Here is a 25,295-nt window from a genome sequence, read left to right on the forward strand (position 1 = left end):
AGGTGGTGTCCATCCCAGGAAAGGCCGAGCCTTTGCTGCCCAGAATAGCTTTATAAGGGGCTCCCGTCACAGGTGTGCGTCGTAGTAATACTCTGCCATGTCTGGCCCGTCCCGCTTGCGCTGCTGGGCCTGGGAGAGCAGGGGTCGAGGCCCTCGCGGCCAGGGATGCTTGGGTCGAATCCCATAGTCTGAGAAAAGAGGGTGTGCGTGGTAGGAGGACTCCACTGAAGTCCCCCCAACCCCCCGCCCCGGAACAGAGCTGTTCGGGATGAGAGGACCTAGAGGAGGGACCTAGGTGCCCCTCCCCTAGGGCATGTGTCCAGCACTGGAGGGGGGAGGGGGGGGGCGGGCAGGGCTGAAAGATACTACCATCCACCAGGCCGGAAAATGGCTGCGAGAGTTCTAGAGGGCCTGAAAATTCTTCAGGAACAGATCGCTGAGGCCTGTGGGAGATGTTGGGGTGCTCAGCTCTGGCCCTAAAGGCCACTACCACCTCCCCTGTCAAGGCCCAGGGGAGGGGACAGGGTGAGCCTCGACGCCCAGCATAATGGCACCAGCCTGTCCTCAGGGGAGGGGAGAGGGAGGCAGCATGGCGGAGCCAGCCACCTTCCAGGCCCCCCGCCCTGTGGACCCCTGACCCTTTGACCCCGGGAGATACCTCGGTGGCTGGGGGCCGAGGAGTGCGGCTGCCAAGACGAGGTCCAGGAGGAAGAGGCTCAGCCCGGCCCTGGGGTACAGAGCCCCCAGCATGGCAAGAACCATCTCCTCAGGTCCCTGACCCTGGCTTCTGCCTGCCCCTCCCCCAGCAGGACGGAACCACTGCCAACTCCCAGGGCCACCTCACAAAGGGCATTAGTTCCAGGGCTCGGTGTCACTGCCCAAGAGTTCAGGGCACAAACCTTTGGAGTCTGATCTCGGTTCAAACCCCAGCCTGGCCTCTTGCTAGGTGGACATGTCACAATTGCGGGCCTCAGTTTCCTCATCTGTGAGGTGTACATACGTATGTGCCCAACGTGTGGCACACGGGGAGGTCACGCAGAGCCCCAGCCGTCCCCACCTGCTCTCCCTCAGCGATGCCAGGACTGTCCTGCCAGCCAGAGCAGGCCGCTCAGCCTGCTCAGAGATGCCACTGGCAGTGAGCCCGCTCCGAGGGACCTCCCCACTGTTCCCCAAAGCTTCCAGTGCCATGGCCCCAGGGCTCCACGGGTCCTGCCACCGCCCCGAGGCCGGGCAGGGAGGGTCCAAGTTTGGTGGCAAAGCCTGCCACCTGTGCCCCGGAGTGGAAGCTTGCCAAGGGTAGGAACTGGTTTTGTTCACTGCAGAACCCCCAACCACCACCGGCGGACATTCAATAAATATGTTGAATGAACCAATGCAGCGTGACAGCATGCAGACAGGCTCTTCTCAGGCTGAGAGCGCGCTGTGGGGCCCTTTCTTTGACTCCCGCTCAGCCCCGTTAGTGCCATGCAGACCCGGCTCACTTCGGAATCTCAGAGACTTTAAGAGACCCTCGGCCCCACTCTAGACCCGTGGAATCAGACCCCGAGGGCCGAGTGGGGCTCTGCACTTTGGAAACACGGCCGCTTCTAAGACGGCGACCTACTGGGGGTCCAGCCCCACCCTGGTAACTGCCAAGGTGCCCAAGGCCCAGGGACGGCCTGGGCTCCTGGTCCTCAGTGCCCCAAGGCTGACAAGCCCTGGTGTCTCAGTCCAGACTGTCCTCGTGTGCTGAGCCCACACACTAAGCTTCCCGTGGTCATCTCCCTTTCTGCATCTTGCACACAACTGCCCCTCACAAACCTGTGCCGGGACCCTCCGTCCTCACCACAGTTCGCCACCGCTGGGAACCACAGGTTCTGGACACTGCCCAACTCAGTCCCTCGTCACGCACCCTCCTTGCCTCTGAGATGCTAGTCTTCCCCTCTATCCACAACGGGTCGCAAGGCATGCCTGGGTTCCACCTACACCCTGCCATTGCCCTGCCACGACCTTAGTCCGGCCCCATTCTGCTGCCAGGGTCACCGTGCTCCCCCTCCAGCACGGTCTGCCACCAGCACCCCTGCACCAGGCCACTGGGTCTGTTCGGGGTTTCTTTAATGTTTCTTTTTTGGGGCTCCTGGGTGGCTCAAGTCAGCGAAGCGTCCGACTTCGGCCCAGTTCACCATCTCACGGTTCGTGAGTTTGAGCCCTGTGTCGGTCTCTCTGCTGTCACTGTGGGGCCTGCTTCAGACTCTGTCCCCCTCTCTCTGCCCCTCCCCTACGGGTCCTCTCTCTCCAAATACGTAAACTTAAAAAAAAAAAAAAAGTTTATTGTTGAGAGAGAGTGGGGTGGGGGGTGGCAACAGGGGATCAGAAGTGGGCCCACACTGACAGTAGTGAGCCTGACGCGGGGCTTGACTCCCAAACCGCAAGATCATGACCGCAGCCGAAGTTGGTCGCTCAACCAACTGAGCCACCCAGGTGCCCCCGGGATGAGGTTCAGAGTGCCCCCCCCAACCCCCCCCGCCTTCTGGAGGCAGGTCCGAGCTTCTCACCCTGGCCTGCGATGGCTTGTTGGATTTGGCCCTGCCTTTCCCCTCCCGCTCATCCCTTCTGCTCCCGCCCTCCCGTCCCTTCCACCCCAGCAGCGGCTCCCACGGCTGTGACTGTGACGCGTTACCGCTTTGAAAGCCTGCTTGAAGGGAGGCTTCCTCGACCAATCGCTCTCCGCAGGTGCCAGTCTAGGCAGCAAGCATCCCCCACTCGCCCACCTCCGACCTAGACTCTCACGACCTAGACTCGCACGTCCACACGCCCACCTATCCTGGCACGCCGCATGCGCTTACACGTGTCTCCGCCGGTCCTTGAGAGCCGGCCGACAAGGAGACCTGTACTTACTCCCTGCGGAATGCACAGCACCAGGCCCAGGGCCGCTACAGGGCAAGTGCCCGGCCACAGTCATTCTACGCAACACGAGGTCGAGGGCCTCAAGCTGTGACTACCTGAAGACTGGTCCCTTCGCTTTCCAGCCCAGGACCCGGGTGTGCCTTTCCCAGAAGCATCTGGGGGGGGGGGGGGGCGGAGCAGAGGCAGGCTGGCCCCTCCTACAGTGGCTCCCCCCAGGGTGTCAGAGGAGGTGAGGCAGGGCGGACACTGGTGCAGATGGAACCTTCAGAACTTAAAGGGCTAGAAAGCGGCAGGAGGGTACGGTCCGTTCACAGGGCAAAGGGGACGGGAGCGGAGGCTGAGGCTGGGGACGGAACACGCACAAAGACCAGGCTTCAGTCGCTCAGTCTGGGTCCCTGCACCCTCTCCAGCAGCGAGTGTGGGCCTGGGAAACTCGGCCCGGAGGGAGCTGGCAGGGAGAGTGTGAGGAGACCCCAGCTCACACCCCCTGAACCCGAACCCAGCTTTCCCCCAGAGCCTCTCAGGCTCCCAGCATCAGCCCCAGTGCCGGCTGGCGGCTGACCTACTTTGCCTACGGGAGAAGCCCGCTGCCGCCAACCGGGGGTTCAGGGCTTGAGGTGCCCCTCTGCGGCAAGCCGGGCCCACCACTTGTCAGGCTCCAGCACAGAGGCTGACAGGCGGCCACCGCCAAGGGCAGCGGGAGCAACACGGCCCTGCGGGGAAGGGACACACAGAGGCTCTGGCCAGAAGACACGCGGGCCGATGTCATCCACCGCCCAGGTTCGGCCTTGTTTGTTGTCAACACGGACCGGTGACAGGGAAGCGGAGTTGACTCTGCAGCTGCCAGCAAGCGGCTCCCTATACGCGATGGGGCTAAACCCCAGCTTTCTGTGGCCGGAGGAGAGCGGGGCCCAGTCCCAGCAGAGGCTTCTCGGCCCGGTGATGAGGTACGGGCTGTAGCGGCTCCATCACCGAAGAGGGAAGGGTTGAGAGGATGTTAGGGGGGTGCTCTGGTGGCCGGGCGGTGGGCCAGGCCTGGCCACATGGGAGTGCCAGGTGCCCTGGGCAATGGGCATGAAGAGGCCACGTGCTCGGACACCGCCGAAGTCAGTTTTATTATAGCAGAGGGGCCCCGGGGGACTGAAGGGCCGAGGCACCCCCTGCCCCCAGCAGCAGGGCGCGCCACCCCGCCCCTCCCTGCACCCGCTCCTGGGATGTGTCAGCCCCAACTGTAGAAATAAATTTTCTGCCAGGTGGGCAAGTAATCCATGAGCGGCCCTGCAATGAGAGAGAGTTCGGGGCTGAGAGCCAGACTCCAGCCTGACTCTGCTCGGTCACTGCTGCCCCAATACAGCTGCCCACAGCTGCCCAGCCAGGAGCCCAACTGACTCTCCCACCTGTCAGCCCATAGGGAGGCAGCATCGCGGTGACCCCCGACCCCCTTAACAAAGATTCTCAGGCTCAGAGAAGCCATATGGCTTGTCCAGCTATGGATGGCGACAGCCCGTCTGCTGAGGTACGAGCTCCAGTCTAGCGGCCTTCAGCCCGGCCATATAATCCCCACTCAGAGAAGCCAGTGTCACATCGCTCCAGGAGGCTGACGCAGGACTAAGGCGGACAGCCCAATGTGGCCTGACGCTCCTCCCACGACAGGACGCCCTCTTCCAGCCACCCCTGAGGCTCTACAGGCCAGCCTGGCCCACGCCCAGGAGCTGTCACCCACCCAATCCGACCTCTGGGCTCTCTCTCCTGTCAAGAATCAGATTGCAAGGAGATACAGAGAAAACAGTCAGGGATGCGGGGCCACTCACAAGATCTGTGATACCCAGTCATCACCATCCCACCATCCCACACTTACTCGCGACCAGGCCAACGCCCGGGACATGGTCTGTCAGTAGCTGGAGAAGGAAGTGGATCCTCGCCCTGCAAAGAGAAGATAAACAAGGCGCAGGCTGAGGAGGGGGTCTGGGTGCCTGCAGACCCCGATACAAAAGGATGAGAGCTCTGGGCCATAGGCCTGGGCCGCCCACAGCTCAGCCGCGGACGGGTGGCATATTCCCAGCACCCCACAGACACCGCCTCCCACCCCTCTCTCCCCCTCGTCTTGCCCTTCCTTCTCCTGAGCCCACAAACACTCATGGAGCCCCAAGCAGGGACAGAGAGGGCCCAGCGGGAAGGACAGTCCCACCTTGCCTTCGAGAAGCCCCCAGTAAGCCAGAAGAGCTGAGCCACATTGAAACCTCACAGGCCCACGCTGAGAGTGACCAGGCCCCAAGGGGGCATGCAGTCTGAGGGGGGCACACTCAGAGGAAGGGACAAGGGCCGAAGCCCTATTTTTTAAGAGACAGGGCTTCCCCACAGGAGAACCTGGGGTGAGGCGATGGTGTTGGGGATGATAATAAGAAATGATAAGGGGCGCCTGGGTGGCTCAGTCGGTTAAACGTCCGACTTCGGCTCAGGTCATGATCTCGCGGTTTGTGAGTTCGAGCCCCGCATCGGGCTCTGTGCTGACAGCTCGAAGCCTGGAGTCTGCTTTGGATTCTGTGTCTCCCTCTCTCTCCGCCCCTCCCCTGCTTGCGTTCTGCCTCTCTCTCCTTCAAGAATAAATAAACACTTAAAAAAAAAAAAAAAAAAAAGAAAAGAAAAAGAAGTGATAAGATTCCCGGCACTCACTAAGTGCTTACTATATACCAGGCATAAGTTTCTAGACCTTTCTCAGTCTGGGCCACTGCCGTGAGGGTGCGAGGCTGGTCTGGTCTCTGCAGGAATGCACGCCACACTAGAGGCACGCAGCCTGGGGAGCCCCCTCTGCCGTCACTGTTGCCCCTAAATGCCTCAGTTCCTGGGGGGCTATGCTTTCTCTGCAAAGTGCAGACGATCTGGGAGCGGGAGAGGGGGAGGGGGGAGGTCACACGGTCCACTTAAGTCTCTGGAATATTTCTCTAGAGCAAGGAATACAACTTGGCTTTAGAACGTCGTGAGCTTCCAAACTTATCTGAAAATAGCAATTGCCAGGCCAAGCCATTTTCGCCAAGGTGGTATTAAGTTGGGCCCAAACCTGCTTCCCGTTGCCTCAAAAACACACCAAGCCAAACAAGAGCCGGAGGCTGTGGGGCCATAATGTTAAATGTAATTCTAGTTACTATTTCAGTCTTCCTTGTTAGGATGTAGAGACAGAGGGGGTCTGGGGAGCCTCCGGTCCGTCTCATGGCCCCAGTTGTTGTACAGGGGCCTCGGATCTCAGTGTGACCTGGGGCAGTCGCCTGGCAGGCCCTGGGGAGCGTGGCCCCAAGCCACCCCCTACCTGCTGCCAGGGAGCCCTGTGTCCAGCTGAGGACGCTCACAGGTGACGGCACAGAGGCTGGGCGAGGTAGGGGCAGGCTAAGAGACAGCACGGAGGCAGCACCCGGCTCTGCCACTGGCCAGCTGGGTGGCTCTGTTTAAGGTGCCCGGCTTCTTTGACTCTCAAAGGCTTCTTCTGACAAGTGGGGATCCAAACTACTCAACCATCGCGCCCACACCCGCCACCATCCCAGTGGCCCTGCCCTTGGCGTGCTAACACCCCTTAACTCCTGCGCGCTTGGGCTGATGGCTCTGAGGCAGGGCTGGGCGGGCTGCCATCTATCTGATGAGGAAGTGGCCGCACCCAGGACGGCACACAGTGGGTGCTCGCTCTGGATGGAGGACGGAGGGAGCAGGGGAGAAGACGTGCTCGGGGGTTGGGACACCGGTGCCCTGCTGCCCTCCCCTCCTCGCGGCCGAGGGTGGGCCTTGCCACTTGTGGTGGCCGGTCCTCACTCGGAGAAGCGGTCATAGAATGGGGAGCGCAGCAGGTAGTAGAGCAGCAAGATGGTCCGGCGCCGCAGCTCCAGCCGCTCCCTCCGGGTCAGGCCCTTCCTGTCACTCAGGAGGCTCAGGCTGGGGGCAGGAGGGGACACGGTCAGGGGCGGCAAGAGAAGCAGACGGCTCGGGTGAGGACAGGCCTGCAGCCCAGAGCCCGGCAGAGGGAGTGGAGCCCCCAGGAGGGCCCAGGCTCACCTGGTCACATCCACGACACCAGACAGGAGCCAGGGCGTCCACGACCGCTGACCCCACAGGCCCAGGCTGAGCACTGACGGCCAAGGTGTCAAGGATGTCTCCAGCACGTGGCCCGCCCGCCCACTCCCCATCCAGCCCACCCCGCAGCGCCGGCCAGCCCCGTGCTAAGGATACGGTGCAGCAGGGGCCGGGCGATATACAAGGACTCCGCGATGGTCTCTTGCAGCCCCAGCGGGGTGGGGGGGACACTCAGCTCCTCGTGCTGCCGCTGCTGTCGTCCCTCCCGCTGCTGGGGGGCTCCCCAGTGCCTCGAGTGCAGGGACGGAGCTAGAACACACGGGGGAGCAGATGAGCAGTCAGGCCCAGGCTGACCTGAGCACTGAGGTTCCCAGTCCAGCTACGTCCTACACTTACTGTTCTGGAGGGTTCGTACCACTCGGTTTGACCGCTTCCCAACGTATGACTGCTCCTGGCTGCCGGGGCTCTGGTCACAATCTAGCACGGACAGACAGAAGGCCGTACTGTCAGAGGGACGTGTTTCCAGGAGGGCATGCAAAGAACAGGTGCACAGTGAATGCTCGCGGGCTGAGGGGAGAACGGATGAGCACGGATAAGCGTGTACTAAGGCCGTGGCTGAGGCAAGGACACCGTAGCCAGGCACTGTGGTTCAACATTCTCCCTGGCCTGGGGGAAAGGTCAGCATCACCCGTGGCAGGCGAGCCAGCCAAGAACCCAGGCTTCCCAGGGACTAGAGTGGCCCAACCACAATTGTGGGGACCGCAGCACCAGAACGACCGTGTCTTCTCAGTCCGTGGCTTTCAGTAGGACCCACAAGGAGAAGCAAAGAGCTGTCCCCACTCAAGGCCAGGAGAGTCAGGCCTGGAGGCCAACCGGTGAGGAGTCCAAAGCCCTGAAGGGACAGATCTGCCAGGTACCCTGGCTCATGAAGCTGTGCCTCTTGATAGATAGAACGAGGCCCAAAGACACGGTTGGCAGGACCTCTGTCTCCTACTCAAGCCGTCCCCTGTTCCTGCTGCCCACCAAAAAGAAGGAGGACTCTGGCGCCAGAAGCCCTGAGTTCAAGTTCTGATTCTGCCCCTAGCCTAACCTTTCTTCTTTCCCTCTGCACAATACAGGGTGACGAGAGCAAACTGAGCTGATAGGGACAGATGTGCTCCATAAACAGACAACACTCGGGGTGCCTGGGTGGCTCAGTTCGTTGGGCGACTGACTTCGGCTCAGGTCACGGTCTCGCAGTTTGTGAGTTCGAGCCCCGCGTCGGGCTCTGTGCTAACGGCTCAGAGCCTGGAGCCTACTTGGGATTCTGTGCCTCCCCCTCTCTCTACCCCTCCCCTGCTCATGCTCTGTGTCTGTCTCTCAATAATAAACAAACGTTAAAAAATTTTTGTTTTAAACAGACAACACTCCACTCATGCTGGCCGGTTCTAAACCCACAAATTAATCCCGTGTCCCAGGCCACTCCAGAGCGTGGAAGCGCCTTACCCGGGGAATGTGCCTGGGTCTCCCTGTCCAGCGGAATGATGGGGGGTGAGGTCTGGAGGCCAGCCTTGAACCAGATCAGCAGGAACATCCGCAGGACAGCCCTAGGTTGGGAGTATGGCAGGGCTGCGGGGGAGGTGGCTAGCCGGCAGGGGGTCAGGGGTGCTCTGCTGAACCCCATACGAACCGCTGGCCTGAGATGCCCCCCACCCAGGCCCTGCCCTCCTCAGTCCCGACATACTTGGCCAGCTGGATGAGGGCAATGACGAGCCAACGGCCCACTTCACCCCACACCTTGGCGGCCCCCATCTCCATGAACACCTCCACGCACTCGAGCACACTCAGCCACGTCAGCAGCTTCCGCTGGGTCAGCGACTGCAGGAACCCCAGGCCAAGAGGTCAGGGAGGGGCCCCCATCCCAGGCCCTCCCCCTAGAGGAGGATTTTCCCCTAAGGCTGCACACGTAGGCCTGCGTTCTCCACCGGAGACAGGCTACCCTATGTCTCTGGAACTCAGAGAGCGGGACGCTGACAGCTCGACCCTGCGCCTTACGAGACGGCTTAAAGCTCATACTCTGAGACCCAAACACCTGCCACCCATGCGGGCTGGTGGTGACCACTTTACTCCCAAATCCCGACGCTTCCCGCCCTCAGCTCCCGACAGAATCCTCACCACAGGCAACTTTTTCCGAAGCTCCTTCCGCAGGATCCCGTCATTGAGCAGCACAAGCAGGTTAGAGGCGGAATACACTGAGGGGGTAGAGCGCACCCTTGAGGTCAGGGCTGGTGTGGCGGCCTCCAGGCCCTCCCCTTCTCTCCAGAGCCGCAGGGCTCACCTGTCACCTGCTGGGCTCCACCGACCACACACTCTGTGGAAACCAACCCGCCTCCCCCACCCACTTCCTCAGAGCTCCACACTCCCCAGCATGACCTCGTGGGGGCGGTTGGGACAAGAAAGGATAGTTTGATCTCGTGACAAACCCTGCTGGACAGCACTGGTCATCCAGCCGCCCAGAACCGCCCATCGCTCTCAGCAGCCATGGATGTGCGGTCTCACCTCCTGGCCTTAGTTCTCTGCAGCCCGTCCCTGAAAGTCTGCTCCACCTCTACCGTTCACTACCTCCAGTGCTCCCTGGGCAAACACTACTGAGGCAGTTACAGCCTGGGGATCCTAGAATGTGGGAAATCCAGGTTTGAATCCTGGTTCTGGGATCATCAGTAGCCGTTCCCTAACCTCACTGCCTTTCTGTTCCCTCAACTGGACACTGAGAGCGGTAGCGGTACCCACCTCATAAGACTAGAGGGGAGGATTAACTGGGCAAAGGCAGGAAAAGTGCTTGGGCCAGCCGCCTGACCAGTCAAGGTCCCCAGATTAGTCTCTCGACTATGGGGACATGGAGGGCCCAAGACGGTGAACGCTGGACCTCTGTCCGATTCAGTCACAGCACAGGACGATCTAATGGAAAACCTAGGGGTGGTCACCTCTCTCGGAAGCCCCGCCGCCCCCCACCCTCCCCAGAGCCCCGCTCACCCAGCTCTGACAGCTCATGCGAATCCGCGAAGCGACCTGGGGAGAAGGCACAGGAGGCGACGGTAAGGGTTTGACTCAGCCTGCGGCTTCGGGCCCTGGACGTCCCCTCCCTATGCCCTATGGGAACCTGAAAGGAACTTCTCAGGCACAGCGACCACCACCCTGACTCCGAAGGGACGGGGCTAGTGGGGTCAGGTCAGAGCCTCGAAGGGATCGGGCATAGATAGGTCAGGGTGGCACCTGCCAGCAGGTAACTGAGGCCCCGCACTGCCGTCTCCAGCTGGGCCGTGGCGGCCGGGTGGCGAGTCACGTACTCCTGGTAGCGGAGGCTCAGAAGCCGCAGTTTCTCCATCCTGCCCTCGGAACCGACAGACTCACGCACCGACAGTACGACAGGCTGCAGCGCCCTGCTTCCTGCGCCCTCCTTCCTGCTTCCGGCCCTAGGCCCGCCTCTTGGTTGCTTAACTTCCGCGGGCCCGAAGGATGTTGACGTGAAGGGCCATTGGGACTACCCTTCACCCCATTTCTTAAATCACCTCCCACTAGAATAGCGCTTAGCAACGGAGGGCCTAAACCTGCCCTCCCTGATCCTTCAGGTCATTGGTTAACACACTCTCCGCCCCCGACCCACCCAACAAGTCGGGGCCCGGTTCTTCCGCCTTCCGGGTGGGCTGCCCTCGCGCCTGCGCAGTTAGCAGTTCCAGGAAGGCTCCCGCGGTAGTCTTAGCAGTTCATTCTAGAGAATGGACCAGGACCCTGGAGTCTTTCCAATAGAACGCCGAGAAGCTCGAGCTGGAGGACCGGATTTTAAAGGGCTGGGAGGTAGCTCGCTAAAGGAACTTCCATCAGACTTGGGAGGCGCGGGGAGAGTCTTGGCAGGTGCGCGTTTGACCAGTTGCCTCGTCTGCCGTCCTCCCCGAGGTAGTGCGGGGGAAACTGAGGCAAGGAAGAGTACAGCCTTCCACGCAGTCTGGATTCCCTGGTCAGCACTGTTAGTGCTGGGCTTCGGCCACAGCTCCCGCATCGACTGTGCGGACCTTCACTCCCATCTTCGCAGAGAAAACTGTTTCGGACTTCTGCTACTGGCTCGGGGTGACCTGATCGAGTGTTTCCCTTTTCTGGATCTCGAGTTTCCCCACCTGTAAAATGGTTTAAGGAAAGACTTGGTCCTTGAACTCGGGCGCAATCTCAGAGCTCTTTTCGGCCCTCGGATGCACCTCCCGGTCCTCAGCTGCTCCCCAAGGGATGGGGGAGACTCCTGGGAATCTCCTCCCAAATGGGGCAGCCTCCCTGGAAGGGGCTGTGGTGGGAGAAGAGCGGCCAGAGGTTGATGCTCTGGGGAGGCCGCCACTAATTGGCTGTGGGGAAGGGGGCGGGGCATGGGTGGGGTCGCGCTGCTGAGCCCTTGGGGACCTGGCCAGTCCGTTTACCCTGAGAGTAGTAATACAGTATTTTACCCAATTCCCTCTGCCGGTTATTATCTGCAGGCGAGGAAAGGATCTACTTAAGAATGCCGAGTCACATCTGAATCTTGGTCTAGTCTGACCACAGAATCTAGGCGGTTTAAGCAACACACCGCACTTGCCCTCCTCTCCAGCTTAGTTTTTTTTCTATATCAAGTGGGGAATCATAGCTGCCCTCCCGACTCATGCCAAGCAACGATGACTCGGGGAGATGTGTCCAGGGGCCTCAGGAGAGGCTAAAGGTCTTGGAGAACGGAGGGGGTCGTGGGCATTCTCAACATTTCTCACCACCTCCTGGGAGCCAGGCTCACTCATACACCACTTCTGGCAACCTGGCCAGCTCGGTATGAGCTCTTTTTCACAGATGGGGAATTAGAGACCCAAGTAGGGAAAAGGACTTTGTCCCAGGTCACGTGGCATGGCATTGGCCAAATGGACCGCCATGTGTGCCTCCCACAGCACTGTCCTCTCTCCCCTGCTGCCCATAGCCCAGGAAGGGTGGTGCATCGAGACCACTTGGTCTTGACTCAAATTGGCAGCTGGGTTTAAAACTAGGACTCAGGGTATTCAGTATGGGGCTCTTTCTCCCTGCACCCCACCATCTTAATGAACTCGTTCCCCCAACCTCACCAGTGGGCACTCCTCCAGTCTCTCCCTCTGCAGCTGTGGAGAGAGTGAGGGTGGAGTGTGTGAGGTTCCTTTGATACTCCCAGGGCTGATGGTCCTGTGGTTCTGGGGAGGAACAAAGTGTGGAGAACAGAGCCACTGCCTCCCCCGGACAGAATGAAGGGCACTGGGGCTGGCGCCTGCTTCTCCTCCTTCCCTTCAGGACTGGGAGGGGCGCATGGGCCCAGCCAGTTGCTGCCTGAATTTCCTCTCCAGATCGCTGCCCGATTAGATCCCAGAAACAAAGAGTGGCCGTGAGTGCAGGAGCCACCCAGGACAGCCCCTCCCTGCTGGGTCCCTGCCTGGAATTGGTCACCTGGTTGGGCTGGAAGGGCCTCTGGGCAAGTTGGGCCAGAACCTCCCTCCCTCTAGTCTGCCCTGAGCCACAGGAGAAGAGAGCTAGACTAGTCTAACAAGGACAGAGGAAGACACTGAGGCCCAGAGAGGGGGCCTGACTAGGCTAAGGTCACACAGCAAAGTCTTGGGCAGAGATGGGCCAAACCAGGTCTCAGGCCTAGAAGACCAGTAACCTTTCATATGCCCATACCTGTCTCCCATGCCCCCTGGATGTCCCAGAACAACCTCTTGGAGGCCTGGCAAGCATCTCATCAGACAGGTTTCTCTGAACGGTAAGGTTAAGAGAGGGGTGCGGCCAGCACTGTGAATAGCCACAGTAAGTTCTACAGCCCCGGGTCCCCCACAAGCTCCCTGGACAGGCCCTGACTGTGTGCTCTACCATCTCCCTCACATTTATACTGTCCCCCCACTCCTGCCGCCTGCCCTGTGGCTACTGAGGGTGTTGGGGAGGGATTTGCCCAGCCCCACTCCTGCTCCAGGCTAGGGATGAAGGTGGGAGGGGGGTGTGGAGGCTCAAAGCTTCAGACGCCAGAATGGCCCCTGCATCCCTGCATCTCCTCTTAATTCCCAGATGTGCAGGGAGCCACCATAAGTCTCCATGGCAACCACCGCCCCTGGCCTCCAAAACTGGACCTTCCTGGAAGACCCTCATCTCTCAGAGAAAGGCCTCTTGGAGGAGGAGACTTGAGGGGTCTCAGCCTGGGCTGCTTTCCACAGCTTCTTTGGGGGTTAGGGTCTCTCAGGCCCTCACTTTTTATAGGTGAAGTTGGGCTAAAGGACCCGTGTCACGGAGAGGCCTGGTGCATCCCATCCACTATCCCCATGAGCAGCCTTCTTCCAGGGGGGCGACCGGCTATACACAAGTCAGCAAGGTCAGTTTTATAGGAATAAAATAAACCAAGGGATGTCGAGGAGGAGCTGGCCTTGAGCGAATCTGGCAGAATGCAGGCAGAAGGAATATCAAGGGCAAGACCTCAGGCAGGAAACCCTTAGAGAAGAGTAGCAGGAAACTTTGCCTTCGGGGAAGAGCCTGGAAGGGACCTGGGAAAGGGGTGGGAGAGCGTTCTAACAGGTCACTTCAATTCTCAGACGAGAAGAATGCGTGTGTGTGTGTCACAGGCTGGGGGTAGGGGTGACTGAGAAGAGGCTTGTCAAACCTCAGCACAGGGCCTGGCGCGCAGAATAAGCGCTCAGTCCACCGTGGTGGTTCAGGGGGCCAGGCTGCGGCCTGCTGTGGGGTGCAAGGTGGGGCCTAATTAGAAATCCAGCCCCAGCCCCGGTTCACAATGCGCGGGTGTAGGCAATGGTGGGGGTTCCTGGCGTCGGTGAGGCCCCCTTGCCAGCTCCCGGGCAGGAGTAGACCTGGAGGCGGCTTTGTCTGGGCCGCGCCGCCAGAACTGCGGGGGGGGGGGGGGGGGGGGGGGGGGGAGGGTGGAAAGCCCGGGAGCAGGAAGAAAAGCTGGAGCTCCAGGTGCTCCGCGGCTCCCGGGCAGGTCTCCGCCGGCCCGGCCTCTAGTCCCCAGAGCAGGTGTCCCTGACCCTCGAGGCCCCGCATTCCACTTCTTCCTCCTCACCCCCGCCGTCCCTTTGATCCGGGGCCGGGGGTCACGGGCCCCTCCCAACGGTGAGAGGTTAAGGGGAAGAGATGGGGCCCCAGAGCTGGGAAGAGGGGGATGGGCTCAGGGCAGGTAGCGGGGACTAGGCCTTCCTGGGTGGCTGCCCCGGCTCCCTCCAGCCATCCGGCTCCTTCCCAGGGCTGGGGGAGCCGTTGGTTGCCGAGGCAGGGGCGGGGCCAGGTCCCCAAGGGTCTCCCCGCCCCTACGGGCTCCGCTGAGCAGAGGTGAAACCTGAACCTAGATTGGGGGCGGGGCTGGCTCCTGCTCCTCACGGGGCTGGCCTGCGCCTCCACCCCCTTTCCCTCCAGCCGGCTTCTGGAAGAGGAAAGTCTGGGTCCCCGAGCCCCCGGAGCAGGTGAGGTGGCGACTCAGTGCGGGAGGGAGGATCGGGCAGCCGTCGGGCCCCGCCGCCCGAGGCTGATCCTCCTGCTTCCCTCTCGGGTCCGCAGGGACCGCGATGGGGCCCGCAGCCCGGGGTCGCTCCCCGCCCTGAGCGCCCCCGCAGGCGGCCATGCTGCCCCGAGGGCGCCCCCGGGCGCTGGGGGCCGCGGCGCTGCTGCTCCTGCTGCTTCTGATCGGATTTTTCCTGTTCGGCGGGGACCTGGAGTGTAAGCGCGGCGAGGGAGGAGGCGAGCGGTGGGGGGGGGGGGGGGGGGGTGCCGGGATCCTTCCTCTGCCCGCTGACGCCACGTGTCCCTCCAGACGTGAGGCCGCGGGGAGCTGCTGCCCTCGACGGAGACCCGCCGGCGGACCGCGGGGGCCACAACCTCTCGGACTGCGTCCCGCCGCGGCCGCTGCCGCCCAAGTGCGAGGTAGGCGCGCGCGGCCCCTGGCGGCGGGAATCTCCGGGGCTCCGCGCCCCAGCCGGGCCACCCGGGCACCTGTGGGAATCACGACACCTGGCGTGGGCCGGGACACTGACCACCCAGCCGGGGACGACGCGTCCCCGGGCTCCCGCCTCGGTTTCTCCATTTGTGAAATAGAGGTGAACTCCTACTCCACATCCCCCCACCCCATTCTTCCTTAGCTCTTGTTGCCGGGTGGGGCTACACTACCCTAGGCCGGGCCAGGCCGGTCGTGGGCTCTCACCTTCGAGTGGGAGGGGCTGCTGCCCACCTCTGCGCCTCCTCCCCAGCTCTTGCACGTGGCCATCGTGTGCGCGGGACATAACTCCAGCCGAGACCTCAACACCCTGGTGAAATCTGTGCTCTTCTACAGGTATAACCAGCTGTCAGGGTGGGGGTGGGGAGGCAGGAGTGGGGAGCCACGGAACAAAGTCTTGGGCAGGATCTCAGAGCTCCAGTTCCCCCATCTGCGCCACAGGGACAGTGTCCCTTCCTCCCTTGAAGGTGGTTCTAAGAATATCCTAAGCCGGGTATGGAACGCCTCTTTGCAGAAGTTAGTGCTGCCACTTCTGGGCCCCTCCAGTGGGTCTTGTCCCGTGTTCTCCCTTCTCGGGCCTATCAGCTTTCCTCACTTGTCCTTCCCCAAGGAAAAATCCACTGCATTTCCATTTGGTGACTGATGCTGTGGCCAGGAACATTCTGGAGATGCTCTTCCACACGTGGATGGTGCCTGCTGTCGGGGTCAGCTTCTATGACTTGGAAGAGCTCAAGGCAGGAGCCCTGGCCCTTCTGCACTCCTTTCTGGCTGCGCACAGCCCTTTCCTCCCTCCCAGCGCATCGGGGTGAGGGTGGGGGGGAGAGGCTAGAGCTGCCTGGGACACCCCCCCCCCCCCCGCCCCCGTCCCATCACACCTACAGAAGCTCAAATCCCTCACCCCTCCTGGGTGCGTTCTGGCACTCACAGGCCCTTCTCTGCCAGGTTCATGCCCTGTCCTTCCCCCCCCCTCCGCAGCCCCAGGTCTCCTGGATCCCCAACAAGCACTACTCTGGCCTGTATGGCCTAATGAAGCTAGTGCTGCCCGGTGCCCTGCCCCCTGACCTGGCCCGTGTCATTGTGCTGGACACAGATGTCACCTTCGCCTCTGATATCGCAGAGCTCTGGGCGCTCTTTGCTCACTTTTCTGGTGAGAGGTCTGGGACCCAGCCCCAGCCAGTCCCCCTCCCTGGCCTGTCCAGGCCCCGCTGTGGCCTAGCCCTGAGCCGAGGTCCTGTGGCAGCCTCAGGCAGCTGCCTCGTGCCCTCCCCTCCCAGACAAGCAAGTGATCGGTCTTGTGGAGAACCAGAGCGACTGGTACCTGGGCAACCTCTGGAGGAATCACAGGCCCTGGCCTGCCTTGGGCCGGGGATTTAACACAGGTGGGACAGTGGTGGGGGGAGGCAGGAGGGGTGGCCACTTGTCCTCAGGCCCCAGGGACTGGGCAGGTCACAGAATGCTAGGAACCCCCCCCCCCACCCCAGGAAGAATAGTGCTGTGGAAAGAACATTGGGAGAAGAGCCAGAAAACAGTTCCGACCGTGGCTGTTTGTGTTGGATGACTTTGGCCAAGCCACTTGGTCCCTCTGGACCTCAGTTTTCTCATCCATTAAATGGGGGTGATTTTATCAGCCCTGGGATCACTGAGCGTGAGAAGATGGCTGTGCAGGCGCTCTGTAAGCTGTGCAGCGCGTCCCCTTTACCCCCAGGAGGAATGATTATTGACCGAGGTGGTCCACGCTATGTCTGAACAGACAGAAAAAAACCAATGGGTCAAAAAATAAACATTCAAAAGACGCCTTCATGAGCCCTGGAGCCAGGAGCTGGATTAGCCCAGGTGGGCATGACAGCCTTTCCCCTGGGCAGGCGTGATCCTCCTGCGGCTGGACAGGCTCCGGCAGGCCGGCTGGGGGCAGATGTGGAAGCTGACCGCCACTCGCGAGCTCCTCACCCTGCCCGCCACCTCACTGGCAGACCAGGTCTGTGGGAGCTTTTGAAAGGGGGGGTGGGTGGGGCAGGCTCTGGGCCGGGACGTGATGGCCGTCTCCGCCCAGGACATCTTCAATGCCGTAATCAAGGAGCACCCGGGCTTGGTGCAGCCCCTGCCCTGCGTCTGGAACGTTCAGCTGTCAGACCACACGCTGGCTGAGCGCTGCTACTCGGAGGCGTCTGATCTCAAGGTGAATGGGGTGGGGGCTGAGCGGTGGGCTTCTGTTCCCTGCTCCTAGCCCCGCAACAAAACCCTCTTGGGTTCCAGGTGATCCACTGGAACTCACCAAAGAAGCTGCGTGTGAAGAACAAGCACGTGGAATACTTCCGAAACCTCTACCTGACCTTCCTGGAGTATGACGGGAACCTGCTGCGGAGAGAGCTCTTCGGGTGCCCCAGCCCGCCCCCTCCGGGGACCGAGCAGGTGAGAGGGAGCCGCCTTCCCTTGCCTTGGGGAGGCTCTGCCCCTCTCTGCTCTGGGGGGACCTGGCCTTGCCTGGGGACCTATCCTCCTGCCCCAGCCCCGGTCCTTCTCTCCCCTCAATGTCCCCAGTTGCAGCGGGCCCTGGCACAACTGGACGAGGAAGATGCCTGCTTTGAGTTCCGGCAGCAACAGCTCACCGTGCACCGGGTGCACATCTCCTTCCTGCCCCATGAGCCGCTGCCTCCCCGGCCCCACGACGTCACCCTGGTGGCCCAGCTCTCCATGGACCGGTGAGAGTGCCAAGGACCGCACCAGGGAGCAAGGCCTGGGAATTTCCAGAAACCTCCTCCAGAGAGGACGGTTTCAATGGGTGGAGGGGAGAGCTCTTGCCTGATGCTTGAGGAGTTCCCGGATTTGGAGACACTGGCTGTGGTTAAGAGCTTGGGTTTTGGGGATCGTGTAGGTGCCTGGAAATGCCTGGAAATGCCTGGAAATGCCCTCTGTAGCTGTGGGACCACGGGCAAGTCTTAGTATCTCTGGCCTTTGGTGTTCTTGTTCTGTGAGAAAGGACCCACCCTGTGGGGTAGTTGTGAAGATTAAGACCAGCTTAAAGAGCACTGGGAAGGTGCTTAATAAGTCACTTGAAGGGGGTGTTTGCAGCGGCTGACCTGGGGGGGGGGCGGTGGTTCCAGCCGTCCTTGGGCTGACCAACCCCCTTATCCCAGGCTGCAGATGCTGGAAGCCCTGTGCAGACACTGGCCAGGTCCCATGAGCCTGGCCTTGTACCTCACAGATGCAGAGGCCCAGCAGTTCCTGCGTTTCGTCGAGGCCTCGGCAGTGCTCTCCGCCCGGCAGGACGTGGCCTACCACGTGGTGTATCGTGAGGGTCCCCTCTACCCTGTCAACGAGCTTCGTAACGTGGCCTTGGCCCAAGCCCTCACGCCTTACGTCTTCCTCAGCGACATTGACTTTCTGCCTGCTTATTCCCTCTACGACTACCTCAGGTGGGCCTGAGGAGGGAGGGAGAGGGACGGTGTATGGGTGGGTGTGGATGGCGGTGGGGGGGGGGGTACCCGCAGGACCCCGGGCAAGTATGTCGTCGCCCGGGAGACGTCTGGGCCTCAGTTTCCTCCGTAAGAGGGGTTTGTATTGGGGCAGGGGTGCCACCTCGTTTCTCTGGGCTGCCGTGGGAGAGCGCGGGAGGCTGGGGCCCGCTTCCCATGGCAGCTCCATTTCCGTCTGTCCCCTGCGAGGCGTCTGGGCGAGCCAGCTTTGGGGCCTGCGGCTAAGAAAAGGAAGGGAATCGCTGGGCCCAGAGGCTTCCCTCTTCTCTGTTCATGGGTGCTCCCCCGACAGGGCCTCCATCGAGCAGCTGAAGCTGGACAGTGAGCGCAAAGTGGCCCTGGTGGTGCCGGCATTCGAGACCCTGCACTACCGCTTCAGCTTCCCCAGTTCCAAGGCCGAACTGCTGGCCTTGCTGGACTCTGGCTCTCTCTACACCTTCAGGTGGGAGAGGCCACTGCTCTGCTCGGCTCCGTTCTCCCCTCCACCCCCCCACCCACCGCTCCCCCTACCCCGCACTGAGCTCCTGGTTTCAGCTTGGCTCTCTGCCCTCTCCTGCTCCGCAGGTACCACGAGTGGCCCCAGGGCCACGCGCCCACAGACTATGCCCGCTGGCGAGAGGCTCAGACCCCGTACCGTGTGCAGTGGGCAGCTGACTATGAGCCCTACGTGGTGGTGCCTCGTGACTGTCCCCGCTACGACCCCCGATTTGTGGGGTTCGGCTGGAACAAGGTGGCCCACATCGTGGAGCTGGATGCACAGGTGAGGGCGTGCCTTGCTGCCTCTGGTTTCAATTTGAATGCCTCCAGGCCCAGGGAGCTCACTACGCCTTGGCGCGGCAAACACGCCATTAGGCAGTACTGTTAGAAATTCCACCTTTGGGTAGAACTCAAATCATCTGCCCTTCGACCCTTCCTTTGGCTGTAAGGGGCTATTGAATAAGCCTGCCCGCCCCCCCCCCCCCCGTCCCCCCAGAGCTGTAATCTTCCCCTCAGCCCAGAATGTCCATCTGCCTCCCACCCCTGCAGGAATATGAGCTCCTGGTGCTGCCCGAGGCCTTCACCATCCACCTGCCACATGCCCCGAGCCTGGACATCTCTCGCTTCCGCTCCAGCCCCGCCTATCGTGACTGCCTCCAGGCCCTGAAGGACGAGTTCCACCAGGACTTGTCCCGTCACTACGGGGCTGCTGCCCTCAAATACCTCACTGCCCTGCAGCAACCCCCAGGCCCCGCCTGACCCCCCCCAGGCTGGGCCTGCAGCAGCTCACCCCTGCCCCCCCCCCCCCCCCCCCCCACCGCCGACCTTGGCTCTCACACGCTCCCTGCCGACACTGGAGCAGCCTTGCCACCCATCCCACCCTCCCTGCTATTTAAATTATTGAAGGTCTCAGTGGAAAGGGCTTCAGTTGGAGCACCTGTGGAGGGGGGGTCCTGGGGGCCTCCCCGTGCTGCTATGGCTGGGGTCTAGTCTCACTCTGCCCCAGTGGTTTGGGGGCTGGTTCCCCTAGCTTCATCTGTACATCTCTTTTTCGTAATTAAAAGGTTTTAAAGCCCTTTTGCACGTTCCTTCTGGTTTGGGGGCATGAGGGTGTGGGTCAGCCGGGGAGTTGCGGAGTCTCCCTGGAGTCGCAGTGGGGCCCGGACCCTCCCCCGGAGGCCCACCCTCCCCTGCCCCAGACCCAACACCATGAGGCTGAGAGACTTTATTTGGCTTTATTTAGTAAAATGTTAAAATAAATAAATACAAATTGATCAGCTGCTCTGGATCCCCCCCCACCCCCTCAAAACAAAAATGAAACAAACAAAAACAAAAACTTTGAAGCACAAAACTCCAAATACAAGTTCTACCAAGACTGAAATCACAAAGGGCGTGGACAAGAGACAGGATTGGGGGCTGGCTGGCTCTTTTCTGCTCGGAGCTTGCTGACCTCTGGCTGCCCATCCTGTCCTGCCTGACTGCAGCTTACCCTGGGCTGAGGACCCAACGACACAGAGGTGCAGGGGCCAGAGACTGCTGTGGGGGATGGCGGAGTCCTCAGGGAGGAAGGGCTTCTGGGAGGGGGGAGCAAAGTGGAATTTGTGAGCCCTGCCCTTCCTCTACGAGGGCGATTTTTAAGAGTTCCACCCTGGCTCTCTGGAGGGGGCGACCCCCAGCTTCCTCCCCCTCACTGTTGCCAGAGGGCTAGAGGAATCTTCTCAGGGGCCGCCCCCGCCCTTGGAGAGGAGCTGGCACTGAGGACGGCTGTAAGTCAAGGTGAAAATGGGTCTCCTGTTTCCTGCCAAGGGTGCCCAGCTGAGGGGTGGGGGTGAGGCCCACAGTCATTTACGCAGAGCAGAGTTGCCCCCATCCAGCGGAAGCCGTGGAATCTGGAGAACTCAGGGCCTGGAAGACACCTGGGCCCGCCGTCCATCCTACTACCCGGAAGAGCCTTTTACCCCTGGGGTAAAAGTCTCCTAAATTAAGCCCTTTGGATAAATAAGAAAGACCACGCCCCAGAAGGGAGTGAAGGGAGAAAACCGCGTAGAGATTGGGAGCGAGAGCCCAGAGGGGCTCCACTGGTCCCAAGAGGAAGTATCAGAGATGGCTGGAGGGGCAGCTGTACACGCAGACTGGGTGAGCTGGACACAGTCACCCTCCTTTACGGGGAGAGGCCTGGGGGCGGCAGTTGTGCCCGTTCATGCTGCCTGTTGAGCCTGAGCCAAGAAGAAGCAGGGACAGGCAGGCCCTGCAGGGCAACCGGGCACTCGGACGGTGCCAGCTGGGGGCTGCGGCCGCCGTGTGGCAGCCCACCAGGGGCTGCCCCCAGCCCGGCTGCCCCCAAGGGCCTGATAAGGAAGGGAGAAGCAGAACTCTGGATGAGCTCAGCAGAGGTGAGACAAGACCCAGCAGGCCCCATGAAAGAAGGCCCCGCGGGCGGCACTGGCAAGACTGGGAGGTGGGAAATGACAGCAACGTGACCTCACTGCCTCCGGGGTGCAGTGCCCATGCCACCGGAGCGGCCAGGGCCAACGGCTCGAGGGCAGCCTCCTCCCAGTCCCAGACCAGCCACTCCCTGGCCCCTGAAGTGATTGCAAAGCCAGCTGGTCTGAGATGTGTCTTGTGAGCAGCTAAACCCGGTCATGGGGAACGAGCGGCAGAGGGAAGGAGAAAGAGGGAAGTGGAGACAGCCCAGGTGAGGCAGTCATGACCGTGTGTCTCAGGTCGTCACAAGCACCCACAGGTCTGGGGGACACAGAGAAGGTCTTCTCTTGGCAGGACCATAAAGGAAAAGGAGATGGGGTGACCGGGGCCTTTTGATGGCAGTAAGTAGAGTTTTGGAATTTGAGTCTAGAATGTGGGTTTGGGGGCAGGGTTGCATTTTGTACTCCACACTAACAGCTCCTAGCTGCACTTTAGGAAGAATCCATACCCCAACCCCGGACGAGGCGAGAGTGTGAGTACTCACAACAGGCAAAATACTGGCCGATTCCTAGCTCTACCCTCACCCCTGTCCCCCCTGCCACCCCGACAATTCTCAGGCGGCTCCTTTCTGAGCAAAGGCCCCTAGTGATGATCGTTTCCGAACTTCTTTCAAGAAAAGATAGGTATCGTGTGGCCCGGACAAGTCAGATGCGAGAGCTTAAGAGCGGGCGCACAGCCTGCTGCTGGGCTCTGAACCTCCGCCAACTATTCCTCCAACTAGTCCAGGCATCTCCAAAGCTCCCTGACTAGTCAGTCGTAGCACCTTGGTTTCTGCAGGAGAAAAGGGAGCTCCTCTGTCCCCCTCAGGCAACTTTGCAGCCAGGGTCGGACTCTGAGGCCTGTGTAGCCACCCTTCACCCCCTAACACTCCTGGGAAGATGAAATGGCCAGTAGAGATGAGGCATATTTGACCTAAGAAGTGTCTCTTTCTCTTGCATTTGCTTTCAGGTTTCTAACTGGGATTTCTGGGCCTAAGTGGGTGAGGGAGAAAGTAACATGGCCTCGTCCGCCCCTCCTAGACCCTGGCCATTACGGAGTAGGGGGCGGGCTTGAGAGAAGAGGTCCCGGGAGGGCTGGGGCACAGAGCGCCTGCCTTCCTTCTGTGGGCCCAGGCATGCGACGGGGCCAAGATCTCCGGCGGGGGAGCACACACGTGACAAATTTACTTCCCACGAGGCAAGATGACAGACATGATCCAAGTCTTTCAGAACCCTGGTTTTCTCAAGGAGACCGGCCGAGCCAAGGCAAGCACAGGGATTCCAGCCACAGGTCACCCAGGAAGCTTGTGAATGTGCACAGGGCAGTAAACTCCGTCTCCTGTACCCGAAGCCAGCAGGCAGAGAACTCGGCTGGAGATTCAGACCTCTCCAAAGGCAAGACAGACACAAAGGCCACCCTGGGGCTCTCTGTCTCAGAGACACCACACACCCTCAAGACTTCTCGCTCCTTTGTTCATTCTAAGCACCAAGGGCTGATGCAGCCAGCCTGCCCCCTGCACCCTCCCTCGCCAAGGCTAGCAGTCACTGGCCAAGTCCTTCAAAGTTGTCCCCCAGGCACTCACAATGCTGGTGGCTGAAAGACTGAAAGCAGCACCAAAGGAAGGGATCTTATTTAGGCACCAGCCTTTTGCTCTAGCAAAATCCGAGGAGACAAATGGGTAGGGTAGGGCCCTGATACCGTCCACACTCCAGTTGAGCTTTGAAAACAGAAGCCCAGACCCCTGCTCCAAGAAGGGAGGACAGTCCTTTCCAAGGAGGGGAGAGTGGTGGGAGGGCTCGTGCTGCCCCTCAAGGCCGCAGCGTCCAGAGGACAGAAGTCATGGAGACTAGCCCACCAGTCTTGAGACACAAACACAGCAAAATGTCATCATGATCAGCAGGTTCTGTGCTAAAAAATTATAACTACACAGCATTTTCTCCAGTTCTGACACCTTTTTAATAGAAATCACTGTTTTTAGGAAACAAATAGCACTTTTGTAATTTTTTTTACAATGTTTCTTACCTTGATCTTAATTTAAGTAACACTAGGAAGACCTCAATATCTTTTATTTTCCTTTTTAATTTAAAAAAAAGTTGTTGTTGTTTTTCCCCAGATACAAAGATTTTTGCCCTTGCATAAAAACAGTGCCCCGAACGATGACACAGGACTCACACGGACTCACTGGACCTCACTGACACTATGATTCCTATTCTACCATGCACGGCCTCGACTACCCTTAATTGACTGTCAGCCTGAAAAACAGCTTTTCTATTCCTTATTTTAGTTTTTGTTACCAAAAAAGTAAAGTAAACAACAAAATAAAACTTTTTCTTAAAGAAAAACAAAAACAAAAACAAAAACTTAAAAAAAAGAGGAAAGAAACATCTCCATTCAATTCACACACACCTGGGTCGCGTGCTGCTTCGCTCAGAATCTTCTCTTCTTATAAATATAGAAAAGGGATGGAGCTTGTTTTCAAGTAAAAATCACTGATCCACCTTTTTTCCTTCCTCGACACACACACCCTTCTTCCCTGCCCGGGCAATGGCCAGCCGAGGCCGGGCCTGCTCTGCTCGTTCTTGGAGAGGGAAGGTAACCGGATCATCCACGGGGATGCGCGCCAATTTGCCAAAGCAGGGAAGGAACGCGGGGAGCGGTGGGGGCGCCCACGGAAGGAAGCAGAGCGCGCGGGAGAAGAACCTTGTTCTTGCCGTCCACCTCTCCGTGTACCGTGCCCCTCCCCAGGCGATAGGAAATACTGCTTACTTGATATATTTTTCCCACCCTGGCTCCCTCCCATTCCCTCCCATCCCTCCTCTGGGCACTGGGGTTGGTTAAATCTCGATTTCCTTTTTTTTTTTTTTTTTTGGTTTTATAGTAGTGAAAGTTTAGAAACAGGAAAGCCCACACACTCTTTGGACTCGTCTTCTCTACCTAAACAAACGGCTCCGCAAATAAGGGTCTGAAACCTGCTCTCCTCCCTCCGCCCGTCCCTGCTCCCCACCCAACAAAACAGAAACAAACCCATGGTGGCTGTGGAGGCTGCTGCAGGCACACACTGGTGTATAATAGAGAGAGTAAATATATTATTTCACTTGGCATGATGCTGGCAAAGAACCTCCAGCTGGCACTATTTCATGTAACATGGTCCAATCTTTGCATGTACACACAGAACAAGAAGGATCAATTGGCAAACTCTGGTGCCACCTGGCACAAGCATCTTCTCTCTCTCTGGAACCAAAGAACCAAAAGAATTCTGTACTTTCCAGAAGAAATCCGGCTTTGCTTTTCTAGAGTCTTCAGTGTTTTTGCTCTCCTTGCCGCCGGGATCCCGTGGCTTCTCCTCGCGGGGCTCTGTTATTTAGTCTCATCCCCCTGGGTACAGTTCGCTGTGCAGCTCTGGGAGGAGGGGGAGTGGGCCGGCGTGGAGGTGGCGGCAATGGCAGGGGGGGTGCAGTCCGGGCCGTTGGAGACGGCCCCCACAGTGGCCTCAGAGTCTACGGGTTTGGAGAGGTCGATGCCGTGGATGAGGCGGATCAGCTGTTTTACCTTCTCCAGGGAGCTGTGCATCTCCTTCTGCCGGGCCAGGATGGTGTTCTTCATTTCCATGCATTTCTGCAGCAAATGAGAAGGGCAGTGGCGCTGAGCCTCTGTGGCTGTTCCGACAGGCCTGGCAGCCCTCTCCGGGTAAAAGAACCTGCTGGCTTGGGCGCAGCCCCTGCCCCTTGCTCTGCGCTGCACCGGAGGGGCCTCTGCCGCCACGCCACCCGCCACCCACGGGGAGGAGGAGGCCCCACAGGCGGGAGGGAGAGGGCAAGTGAGTGGTTTAGAAGCCAACCAACCCTGCTTGACACTAGGACTTAAAACCCCATGTGAATCGCCGCTCTAGGACTACAAAATAAAAGTCATTTAAAACAACATTCTCAGAGCTGCGCTGAAGCTGG

The 25,295-nt window shown here is 60.0% G+C and overlaps 4 protein-coding genes across 43 annotated transcripts in view; 1 reads left to right on the plus strand and 3 right to left on the minus strand.

Annotated features, from left to right (window-relative positions):
- Nucleotides 1-31: 31 nt before the first annotated feature.
- Nucleotides 32-2,108, minus strand: CD1H11orf94 (chromosome D1 C11orf94 homolog). Its single transcript, XM_045039185.1, has 3 exons — nt 659-2,108; nt 370-443; nt 32-188 (listed from the first exon to the last, which is right to left on the minus strand). Exons 1-3 carry the CDS (start codon nt 760-762, stop codon nt 67-69), a joined length of 300 nt encoding a protein of 99 aa, XP_044895120.1. The 5' UTR covers nt 763-2,108; the 3' UTR covers nt 32-66.
- Nucleotides 2,109-2,600: 492 nt separating this feature from the next.
- PEX16 (peroxisomal biogenesis factor 16) lies at nt 2,601-11,252 on the minus strand. Of its 9 annotated transcripts, none has more exons than XM_045039182.1 (11): nt 10,269-11,252; nt 9,955-9,990; nt 9,481-9,594; nt 9,097-9,173; nt 8,666-8,799; nt 8,428-8,528; nt 7,339-7,509; nt 7,099-7,251; nt 6,925-7,001; nt 4,745-4,809; nt 2,601-4,164 (listed from the first exon to the last, which is right to left on the minus strand). In XM_045039182.1, the coding sequence occupies exons 5-11, from the start codon at nt 8,737-8,739 to the stop codon at nt 3,855-3,857; spliced, it is 951 nt and encodes a 316-aa protein (XP_044895117.1). In that variant the 5' UTR covers nt 8,740-8,799; nt 9,097-9,173; nt 9,481-9,594; nt 9,955-9,990; nt 10,269-11,252; the 3' UTR covers nt 2,601-3,854. The 9 variants fall into 9 exon arrangements, 8 of the variants coding, with proteins under 8 accessions (XP_044895117.1, XP_044895118.1, XP_044895116.1 ...); XM_045039183.1 differs by having other exon boundaries at nt 10,195-10,301; XM_045039178.1 differs by lacking the exon at nt 9,481-9,594 and adding an exon at nt 6,685-6,804 and having other exon boundaries at nt 3,978-4,164; nt 6,925-6,997; nt 10,195-11,207.
- Nucleotides 11,253-13,894: 2,642 nt separating this feature from the next.
- Nucleotides 13,895-19,688, plus strand: LARGE2 (LARGE xylosyl- and glucuronyltransferase 2). 4 transcript variants are annotated; one of them, XM_045039186.1, is made up of 15 exons: nt 13,895-14,411; nt 14,506-14,664; nt 14,759-14,868; nt 15,192-15,274; nt 15,549-15,672; nt 15,914-16,085; nt 16,213-16,317; nt 16,801-16,913; nt 16,989-17,114; nt 17,192-17,347; nt 17,477-17,637; nt 18,073-18,351; nt 18,704-18,853; nt 18,976-19,171; nt 19,438-19,688. In XM_045039186.1, exons 2-15 carry the CDS (start codon nt 14,568-14,570, stop codon nt 19,645-19,647), a joined length of 2,082 nt encoding a protein of 693 aa, XP_044895121.1. In that variant the 5' UTR covers nt 13,895-14,411; nt 14,506-14,567; the 3' UTR covers nt 19,648-19,688. The 4 variants fall into 4 exon arrangements, with proteins under 4 accessions (XP_044895121.1, XP_044895122.1, XP_044895123.1 ...); XM_045039187.1 differs by having other exon boundaries at nt 15,549-15,642; XM_045039188.1 differs by lacking the exon at nt 16,213-16,317.
- Nucleotides 19,689-20,109: 421 nt separating this feature from the next.
- PHF21A (PHD finger protein 21A) overlaps nt 20,110-25,295 on the minus strand; it is a 195,739-nt gene continuing 190,553 nt past the window's right edge. For 28 of the 29 annotated variants that reach the window (XM_045039209.1, XM_045039208.1, XM_045039199.1 and 25 more), the window contains one exon: nt 20,110-24,966. In XM_045039209.1, coding sequence (XP_044895144.1) covers nt 24,709-24,966 — 258 coding nt within the window. In that variant the 3' untranslated portion in view covers nt 20,110-24,708. The remainder of the gene's footprint in view (nt 24,967-25,295) is intronic. The other variant, XM_045039206.1, reaches the window with a different exon arrangement.

This window comes from Felis catus, chromosome D1, assembly GCF_018350175.1.
Source record: "Felis catus isolate Fca126 chromosome D1, F.catus_Fca126_mat1.0, whole genome shotgun sequence".
NCBI classification, from domain to species: Eukaryota; Metazoa; Chordata; class Mammalia; order Carnivora; family Felidae; genus Felis; species Felis catus.

What these genes read in the sequence shown, in the direction of transcription:
- CD1H11orf94 (XM_045039185.1), bottom strand. Translation starts at nt 762, where the DNA reads ATGGTTCTTGCCATGCTGGGGGCTCTGTACCCCAGGGCCGGGCTGAGC. An exon ending in CTCGGCCCCCAGCCACCGAG is followed by an intron (nt 444 to 658) that starts GTATCTCCCGGG and finishes CATCTCCCACAG; the next exon opens with GCCTCAGCGATCTGTTCCTG. An exon ending in ATTTTCCGGCCTGGTGGATG is followed by an intron (nt 189 to 369) that starts GTAGTATCTTTC and finishes CTCTTTTCTCAG; the next exon opens with ACTATGGGATTCGACCCAAG.
- PEX16 (XM_045039176.1), bottom strand. Translation starts at nt 10,306, where the DNA reads ATGGAGAAACTGCGGCTTCTGAGCCTCCGCTACCAGGAGTACGTGACT. An exon ending in GACCCAGGCACATTCCCCGG is followed by an intron (nt 7,510 to 8,427) that starts GTAAGGCGCTTC and finishes TTCTCCCCTCAG; the next exon opens with CCCGCGAGCATTCACTGTGC. An exon ending in GGTGTCGTGGATGTGACCAG is followed by an intron (nt 4,810 to 6,924) that starts GTGAGCCTGGGC and finishes TTCTCTTTGCAG; the next exon opens with GGCGAGGATCCACTTCCTTC.
- LARGE2 (XM_045039186.1), top strand. Translation starts at nt 14,568, where the DNA reads ATGCTGCCCCGAGGGCGCCCCCGGGCGCTGGGGGCCGCGGCGCTGCTG. An exon ending in CCACCTCACTGGCAGACCAG is followed by an intron (nt 16,914 to 16,988) that starts GTCTGTGGGAGC and finishes GTCTCCGCCCAG; the next exon opens with GACATCTTCAATGCCGTAAT. An exon ending in TCCCTCTACGACTACCTCAG is followed by an intron (nt 18,352 to 18,703) that starts GTGGGCCTGAGG and finishes CTCCCCCGACAG; the next exon opens with GGCCTCCATCGAGCAGCTGA.